The sequence below is a fragment of the Geospiza fortis genome, unplaced genomic scaffold, assembly GCF_000277835.1.
Source record: "Geospiza fortis unplaced genomic scaffold, GeoFor_1.0 scaffold2, whole genome shotgun sequence".
Classification (NCBI taxonomy): Eukaryota; Metazoa; Chordata; class Aves; order Passeriformes; family Thraupidae; genus Geospiza; species Geospiza fortis.
The window spans coordinates 764440-774104 of record NW_005054366.1 but is presented as its reverse complement, the minus strand read 5'-3'; the positions used below and the strand labels follow the sequence as shown (position 1 = coordinate 774104).

The 9665-nt window shown below is 47.7% G+C and overlaps 1 protein-coding gene across 1 annotated transcript in view; it reads left to right on the top strand.

The window, feature by feature from the left end:
• Positions 1-3: 3 nt before the first annotated feature.
• The window catches only part of ADAMTS17 (ADAM metallopeptidase with thrombospondin type 1 motif 17), a gene marked incomplete at its 5' end in the record, with an annotated part of 153568 nt that continues 143906 nt past the window's right edge, over positions 4-9665 (top strand). The window contains 2 exons of the mRNA XM_031059652.1: positions 4-24; positions 8138-8303. Of these exons, the coding sequence (XP_030915512.1) occupies positions 4-24; positions 8138-8303 (187 nt within the window). The remainder of the gene's footprint in view (positions 25-8137; positions 8304-9665) is intronic.

Here is a 9665-nt window from a genome sequence, read left to right as displayed (position 1 = left end):
TCCCTCAGCACCTGCGCCGGGCTGGTACTGCCATCCCATCCCTCTCCTCCCCTCAGGGCTGGTACTGCCATCCCGCCCCTCTCCTCCCCTCAGGGCTGGTGCTGCCATCCCGGCCTGCTCCCCTCCTCAGGGCTGGTGCTGCCATCCCACCCCTCTCCTCCCCTCAGGGCCGGTACTGCCATCCCGGCCTGCTCTCCCCCTCAGGGCTGGTGCTGCCAGCCCCATGAGGCGGGATGCCTGCGCTTCACCTGCCCTCAGCGAGGTGACTCTCCTGTCCCCTCACCTCACTGTCCCCCCAGCTCCCGGGTCCTGCCAAGCACTGCTGCTGTCCCATGGTGGGAGTTCTGCCCACCCTGGCTCTCCCTGTGGAGCTGCCTCAGCCATCCCTGAGGGGCTCAGGCACTGCAGTTCCATTGTGGGTGGGTGGCAGAACCCAAGGGTGCTGTAGAGGAGCATCCTGATGGAAGGGAACATCTTGTGTCACTGTCCCCAGCCATGGGGCAGGTAGCTGTGTCCCGCTGGGGGTGATTTGGTGCCATCCTGGCTTGATGCTGTGGCAGCTGTGCAGCTGACTCTTCCCAGGCTCCTGCCCTCGGTGTTGGGGCGTTCACTGGGAGCTGAGGTCAGGGAGCAGCCAGTGCCCCAGCATGGTCACAGGAACATCCCACTCAGGGGGGCTTTTCCCACCACAAGTGTCAGGATTTCTCTGCCCTAGGCTGTAGTTTCAGGTGACTCTGCAGGGCCTGGCTCCCCTCTGAGCATCCCGGTAGGAGCAGGTGATCTTGTGTGGGACAGAGATTTTCTCTGGAGAAACTGAGATGCTGAAGTTTGCAATTATTGTTGATAACTTTTAAATTACTTCAGGAAGTCCGTGGGGCATTAGGCAATGATTCCCAGCAGATGGTCCTGGGAGGTGTGCCTGTCGGAACAGACCTGATGGTGGTGATTTATCCTTAAACCGTAGTGAGGAGCAGTTCATGCTCTGCCCTCGGGGCTCCAACCTTTGTTCCAGAGCCATTTGAGGGCGCTGTGCCTCAGGATTAAAAAAAACCCAGCAAACAGAGATTTGCTGAGGTCTGAGTGGCACTGGAAGTTGAGCTAAGCTCCAACGAGGGCAGCTTAAAACTAATATCTCTAGTTCAAGCCTTAAATCACTAACAGCTCTACACTTTTGCCACCAGGTGTGTTTTGTTAATCTTGCTGGGCTTCCAAAGCTGGAAAACACAAACAAAGTGAGGAGAAACCTTTAAAAAAAGAGGAATGTAGTTGTAGGCACAGTATTAACTGCCTGAGATCAGGAATGGAGGAGGGGGTGACAAAGCTTGGCAAAATTCCCAGTAGGAAAGCTGAAAAAGAGACAAGACTAGTTAGTCTTAGCTCACTACTCAGCAAAAGTGAACAGCAATATTGCAGTACCTGTTTGGATCATGGCAATTCTAAGCAGTGGCTAAATTGACATAACTGGGCTGGATCAACCTGGGATCAGTGTCAAAGCTGCTGGTTTGTGCCAAAGCCCCTTGTGTTAGTGACAGTGCGGGTAAAGCTCTGCTTGCCTTTGCCTGTGCACCTGGTCCTGGCAGTGCTGAGAGTGCTGTGGGCAGATGTGTTGAGAGAGAGATGTTTCTGCATGTTGGGATATTCCTTTCCTGTTAGAGGAATCCGTTCATCCTCCTCATTCAGATAACCACCAGGTATGGGAAAGGGCTAGAAGCAGGTGCATGGTACATTTGAGTGAGTTAAGGTTAAAACATCCTTGTAAGCTCAAAACTAGAGAACAGAAAACTCCAGTGTCTTGAGGATTAGCCTGAACTTAAGATGGATGGAACTAAACTTAAGATGAACCTCATTAATTATTGAAATGGTTTCATTGAAATAATCCATACCACCATGTAGATGAACCTTCTTATTTTAGCTGAGTGGACCATTTTGGTTTCTTAAGTCTATCTTTAAAGATGAAACATCTCACATTTTAGGCTGTTTTCAGTGTTTTCACAGCCATTTGCAGTAGCCACACTAAACCAGCATACCTGTAGTGAAAGCTGTCTAATGTAGTGGTAAAATGTTTTCTGGGGTCAGAGGAATCAAAAGTTTGCCCAAATTGTCTAGGAAGTCTTTAATGTGCTATGAGTAGACCTGAGAGTAGGTGGCTCTAGAGCCTAAATTTTTTTTCCTTCTAATCTGGCAATTTTAAAATACTAAGACCATCACTTAAAGAAAATTATTTTTATTTTCCCATTGCTTCCTTGAGCTCTGTTTGCTGCAGGAAGAATAAGGCTTTGCCCTCAGCAGCAGCTTCACAGGTGGGACATGGGCCAGACCTGCTGGGCTAGAGGAAAGACCTGGGTAGTGGAAACCTTGCAGGCTGTTTGTCCTGGCATTTGTCTTGTGAGCAGTTCTAGTGCTGCAGTGGGGGGTTCCTGAAAATTCCAGCAGGGGAATGCTCATTGGACTCTAACTGGGTGATCAGGACATCTCCTTCAGAAAAGCTGCTTGCCAAGAGGTGGGCAGTAATGCTGTGTCCTGATCTCCAGCTGGCTCAGGCCTTGCTGTAATCATATTCTCAGCCATGCCATAAATCATACCAAAAGTGATATAAAATGATCAGGGCAAGTGGAGTTCTAGTAAAAACAAAATCCCTGACACAGTGGCACGAAAGCTGAGCTGCAGCCAGGCTGAGCAATTGCTTCCTGGTGATGGGATCAGATTCCCAGTGTGGCATCTGAAGGTTGAGGTCTGGTTTTCAGGCTCTGCTGGCAGATGCTGCTGTTAACCTGTGTGTGGCTGCTGCAGCTCCTGCTTTGGGAAGGGTGGCCGTGCTCCTGGAGCTCTGTGAGCTCAGAGTGAGGTAAAGACTGCTGTACCCAAGGTCTCACCATTGAGCTACAGCTAAAGTGCCTGGTGTGGGGATGCTCCAGCCCTCCTGTTCCTCGTGACAAGCTGGGAATTGAGCCTAGCAGAGGCACAGGGTTCCTGGAAAGTGCTGCTGCCTTCCCCTTGGCAGCGCCGGCCTCTGGGGAGTGCAGCTGTGCCAGCACTTGGACTCTGGCCACAGCTCAGGGCTGCACTGCCCTTCCCTGCTGCTGGGCACTCACAGGCAGCTCTGCAGCTCTGGGACCATCGCTAGAAGACAGCAGCCAGTCCAGGAACTTTGTTTTTTGGAAAGTTCCAGCTTTGTAAGGCCACAGCTGAGCCACTGTCACAAGCTGAAGTGCTGGACTGCAGCATCAGCTCCTTAGAGCAGGTGTAGGCTTTTCATATTTCTCATACCTACATTTTGGAAACAGTTACAGTTTTAAGAGTGTCATGAGTCCATGTCAAAATAAGCATTATAATTAGAAATGAAAAGAAGCTCTTGAAAACTGTTCAGGAACCAAAAGGTGATAATCATTGGGATGCATTTAGAGGCAGAGGTTTGATTCTAAATAACTTCTCTTCCATTTTAAAATCCAGAGTCTTTGATCTTGGCTCTTTTTCTTGTCTCTAAATAAGGTAGCTTAACCTTCTCAGTTGAATTAAGAGAAGAGTTTGTGCCTCCCTCCTGTTCAGGCTGGTTCTTGGAGTTCTTCTGGAGAAGAGGAGCAAGGATGCAGAAGAGGCCACAGTCTGTCAGGGCTAGGCCAGTCTGGGTGTCAGGGGTGAGTGAGTGATGAAGATGAGCACTTCCCTGGTGGCTCATCCTGTGCCACAGGTACCTTAGGCTGGTGAATTGCCAGTTTCACTGCAGAGGGAGCTGGTGCCCGGTTCAGAGCAGATGCTGCAGCTCAGGGAGCTCCATCCCTGGCCAGGGAAGTGTTCTCTGCGTGCGCCAGGGCGGTGCTGCCCTTCAGGTGACTCAGGAGCCTCTGCTGCGGTGGGAAGCCGGGCAGAGCAGGCGTGTGGGGATTAAAGATGATACAATTTCCCCTGAGGAAACCTTCAGCTCCACTGAACTCTCCTGTCTGGGAGAGGAGCTGTCTGGCATTCATCCATAGCTGGGCCACGAGCTGAAAAGTTAAACCTCTTAAAATTACTGTGCTGGGTTTCCTTGCGCTGGGATTTTCTTTCCTCTTCCACAGCGGACAAGAGGGAGAAGATGTTGGGGTTTCCTTGTCTAGCAGAGTTGGAGGCCAGGGCAGATATTCCTGGGCATGATCTGCTCTCAGAACTGAGTGTAAACCTGAAATGACTCTGAAACGAGACTTAATTTAAAGCTCTTCTTTTCAATTTGCTTGAATTGCACTTTTAAATAATAACCAAGCAAAGCTGAAACATGGTTAATAAGGGTGGGACTAAAACCCACATGAAGTTTATTAAACTGTATTTGTGGGTTGTTTTGTTCTTCACTTTAAACATTAACTTCCTTTTAACTTTGAGGAAATGGTTAAACAACGATTTACAGCGTAACAGTTGAGAAATTGAGAAGGGGATGGAATTTGTCAGATGTTTAAATCTGTTCTCTTTTCAGCATGTTCTATGTATGTAACTAATGAACACTTAGGAGCAAGAGAAAAATCTGTTAAAGATTCAGCATTTCACAGATCTCCTTCAAAGATGTTGTGAAAATAAAAAGGGCTGGAAAAACAGTGTAACTGTTGGAGAGTATTAACATGTGGGAAGGTCGAGAACCATGTGCTGAGAGCACTGACAATTTGGATCCCTGTTCTGAGCAAGCCCTGGAGCTGCAGTAGCTCCAGCAGCACTACCAGGGCACAGGGACAGAGCCAAGGAGGCAGGATGGGGTCACACAAAGGCTGTGCTGCCACTGCCATTCCAGTGACACTCTGTGAGGACCTTTCCCTGCTGTCATTTAGCCCAAGAAAAGCTCCACTGGAAGTTAATTTGAAGCAGAGGAGTAGTACAAGAGTAGATGACAGAGTGAGCAGGTTGCTTGAGTGACCCCTGTGTGTGTGAAACCCTGGATGAGAGCACATGGGAATGTTTTGGGGGGGAGCAATGTTGAGCTGACTTGTGAAATAAGGATGTGAAATATCCCTAATGTGAAAGATCTTGCCACTGTTAGGCACAGTGGTGAGTGGGGCTGTAGTGGGAAGTGTGGATTATTGTTTGTTTTAATCAGCTTGTCAGTTTGCCTGCCTTTGGGGGCTGAAATCATTCAGCCTTTCCTGTTAGCAGAGCTGCAGGGCTCTGTCAGCTGCATGGTCTGGCCATACCAACTGTAAAATTAATGCAGATGATGGTGAACTCCTGCACTCCTCTGAATTTTTGGGTTCCTTTGTCTCAGGTCCTCCAGGATGGTGGGGTTGGGCTGCAGCTGCTTTTTCCAAAATTCAGCTATTCCAGGATCTGGCACAGCAGCAGGTCTGGACTCCCACAGGGAGAGAAGGATTGGAAGGAGTACCCCAACTTTTGATATGCATCTCCCCAAGCAAATGGGAATTGGTACATCCAAAGCATTTCACTTAATTGGAATGATTTCCTGAGATGTGGGAAAAGTAGCTCCAAGGGTTACCTGGTATTCTGTACTTCTACTTTCTTCTTTTTACTTCCATATCTTCAAAATCCAAAGCCTTCTGCAGTCCCTCAACTCAGACAAGAGAAGAAGAGCCCTGAGCCTTTGTCCAGGGCTGATGTCTGATCTCTCATGCTGGGATTAGCACAGGGCAGGATCTGCAGGATTTGAGGGATGCAAATGAGGAATGCATTTCTTATGGAAAAAGCAAAATAATGACCTGACTATTCAAAGTACAAGGTCCAAAAGATCTCCTCTGGGCTAGCAGGTTTGGGGACTCTTCAGAACCCAACTGGCAAGTCTGGGGGAACTTTAAACATTTTAACTCCCTAGGGATGCTTTACAAGCCTGATCCTGCAAACCCTTCCTGCTTGAAACTCTATTTGCCTTTTCAGATTGAGCTTGAGATGCTTCCCAATGTATTCCAGGGTGAAGACTCATGGCTCTTTCTCTCCATAGGTTTCACAATTCCACAGCAAATGTGAAACATAAGTCTTTTCCAATGGTTTAAATTATTTTCACTCTTGATGCCAGAAAATTGGGATAATGTCGGGTGGTGATGAAACTGACTTCTTCTTACATACTTTTGGCACCAGCTGAAATGGTTGGCAGTCTGTCAGGAGCTCTGGTGTGGCTTTTAGTACCATGGCACCAGATTTACAACCCTTCTTCTAAATAATTAAAACCTATATTAAAAAAGGGGGTTGGGGCTACCTCCCAACTGGAAGATTGGAACAAGGAGGGGAAATAGTGGAGAACATCATAAAGGAGGCTGGAAGAACAAGTCACCAGAGCTTTTGCTGTCTCTGGAGCAATTCTGACAAAGCCCAACTTGTGATTTAAGTGAAAAGGCAGCCCTTTGGACACTCCAGAGCAGAGGGGGTCTTGTAAACTGGTGAGCATTCTGTAGGGCCTAGGAATAATGTTGGATTTTCTCTGTAGGAAGTGCCAAGGCATTTTATCCTTAAGCAATTCCCCTGCCCCAAGAGCAAGGTCTCTTTTGGAAGGCCCCCAAAGAGGTGTCTCCTGTCTCCTCAGAGACAGGGCACTGATTGTCTCTGCTCTGCTTTGCAGCCATGCCCAGTGGAGACACCAACTTTTACAGTTTTCTTTTTGTCCAAGCTCTCTTTGGAAATCAGTGACCCCTCCTGAGACACCCTGAATGCTGTTCAGTTCGTGTGGCTGTCAGAGGAGGAGAGCTCTCATTTCTGCTGCAGAAATTCCTCTTGCTGGAAATACTGGGCCAAAGGGATTTCCTGGGTGTACGTGAGGACCGGATTTGGCAGGGAGGTGTGGAAATGTGCAATATACAGTATGTATGTAATGTATATTATAAATCATATTAGTACAGTCAGCTGTTGAACATACAGCATTTGGATGTACGTGCAGAGCATTTCTTTGGAGAGTTGCCTGGCTGGCACAGAGCGTGGGGAGGGGGGACCAGAAAAGTCTGGCCTCTCTTTTTATGTACAGGATGGGTGTTGGAGCTCTCTGGAAGCACCTTTACCTCTCAGGTGCACAGCCCTGGCAGACCAGATGAGCCCTTCTGTTGTTCACAGAAGTTAAATCAGACCTCAGTACTTCTCTCAAGGGGGAGGTACATGGCAGAGCTGTGTTTTGAGCCTTTTAATTGCAATATAAATAATCACTGGATTAGTGCAATGAAAAGTAAGAGCTCCTCACTGTAAATACCCACTTTGTGCAACATGTTACAACCTCAGTGTTGATTACTAAACCTGGAGGCTTTGTTAAGTTTTAAGGTGATAACTTTGCTTTCACTCTCTTCTTTGCATGCCAGAGAAGGAGTGGAAAAAGCATAAAAGACCCTAAAAAGCTCTGGGTTGTGAGCAGAGGAGGGCTCTCCTGGGGCAGAATCTGGCTTGCAAAGGTGTTCCTGCCAGCCCTGCTGTAAGGTCTGGACTTGGTGCAAGAAGGCAAGGATTTAGTGCTCTGACCTGGACCCTATTGAGCTATTTAGGCAGGGTCTGCCTTCCTAGTGTCACTTATTCCAGGGATGGTGGAAAATCCTGAAACTGGGGCAGTACAACAGTCCATTCCTGACTTCACCTCTGAAACCCAACCCGTGGCCTGCAGGGAGAGCAGAGCTGACTGTGTGGCCCTTAATGTAGCCAGGAAGATGTATTTGGTCCCAAAAAATGCAGTGTGGCTCTGCAAGTCACACTTGCATCAGTTCACTCAGTGTTCCCTGTGAGGGTGGTACCCACAGGGGCCTCCTGTGTGCAGGCAGTGTCACCTCTGTGCTCTGAGACAGTAAATGCCATTCAATAGCAGGGCAGTCCTGGCAGCTGGAGAGGTGATTTTGAAGGGATTTCTGTTAACAGGATTTATTTGTCCTCATGTGAGCTGAGCATCTTGTAAAACACACATATTTGTGGGGCTGTGTCTGGAGGGGGAGGAGGAAGGGAAAGCAAAAGTGTTGACAGGAATCCCCACCTTTCCTTTGTACAGTGCATTGTTTCTAAATAGTGCTCAGTGATATAAAAATAAACAAAAGAAGCAGATGAAGTTCTTTATTCTCTATTACACAGGGTGAACACAACCATAATCCCATCATTTCTTCACACTGCAAATCATTGCAGTGAAATGACCTGGGTTTCAGACCAGGCTGGATAGACAAGGCTTGGGCACCAGACTGATGGGGGTTTTTTTGTTCTGTTTTGTGCACAGGTTGGCTACATTCAGCTTGGATCAGAGCAGCTGCTGATCCAACCTGTGAATGCATCTGAGAGCTCCTTCAGTGGGAAGGAACATTTCATCAGGCGGAGACGATCCACCAAACCTGGCCACCCCTCCAGGCCCCAGGGCCCTGAGGAGCACTGCAAGGTTGTGGCAGGTGAGCTTGGAGTGGCTCCAGAGAGCAGCTGGCAATTCTGCTTGGATTTTGTGGTTCTGGTGGTTGGGCAGCTGGGGCTGGGGAAGGATGGCAAGTTTGACTTAGGCAGGAGTCACATCACAGCCATGAGGTTGTCAGGGCATGTGCTGTAACACAGGACTTGTGAGATGATAAATTCTGCTCTAATCTTGCACTGCTCAGGGAGGGATTCACTGGATTTTTAGCAAAGGCTCAGGATTTTTAACTGAAGTCAGTGTTGATGGGGACTTTTCCATCTTGCCTTTCCACTGCTAAGCAGGCAGGGATAGAATGGTGATCTTCACATTTCAGAGTGTGGAAAACATCATTTCACCTGCTTTGATATAATTTAATCACAAGTATCATCTGTGGAGTCCAGCTCCAGGGATCCAGCTCATAATAGGATGAAGGGATATCTGGAGATGGAAGAGATGCACAGTTTGTCTTTCAGAGCAATCTGCTTTCTTTTTCAGCTTCTCATGCCATCATTCTTACTTCTGTGTAGCAGAGCACACAATCCATATCAGGGTCAACTGAGCAGACTTTGTATTATTTTATGGCTTTAAATTGCTTTTGTAAGGGCTTGTGTGCATTTGGAACTACCAGATGTAGTTCAGCAAGGTGATTTTTTTAAACTAGGAGCTTGATTTTGCTTTTTCTGTCTGGTGTTTGACTCCACAAACTTAAGTTAAAAAAGCTGTTATATCATATATTATAATTTGCTAGCATTTTTCAGGAGAAAATGGCCAACTCTGTTCATTGATCATATCCTGTCTTCTCCCACTTTCAAAGCCACACAGACAAATTGCCAGCTGATATAAACTATTTTTTTGTGCTTCTTTAGAACAATTAAATTTTATCCTTTCTAGTATTCTCTCTCTGTGTTGCAGAGGGGGTATTTTTTTAGATTTCACTTTGTGAAATCTTTTCATTAGGTTGCAGAATCCCTGTATTTTCTGCTCCTTTCATTCCTTTCCTGCCTTCTCCTGGATGGGTTCCATAAATGGATCAGTGGGTTCTGCTGCTGGACTGCCAAAGTGGGGAGCAGGGCTGGGGGGATTTCCTGGGTACAGGACTGAGAATCTCTGGTGTGGGAAGAGCTGAGTGCTCAGGGACAAGGGCTGCTTGGAAGGATGTGGCAGCAACAGGAGGCACAAAAAGCTTCCTTGTGGGAACAGCAGTGGAAGAGGCCTGAAGGAGCTCACTGGAACAGGCAGCCAGGAGCCTGAAGTTTGCTTGTAAGGCTTTGTATCTCAGTTTTTGTGTTTAACCAGACCTGTGCACTAGCAAAACAACCTGTGCCTGCTTCTGCACTGGGTGCTGGTAAATCCTGCAGCCAGGACC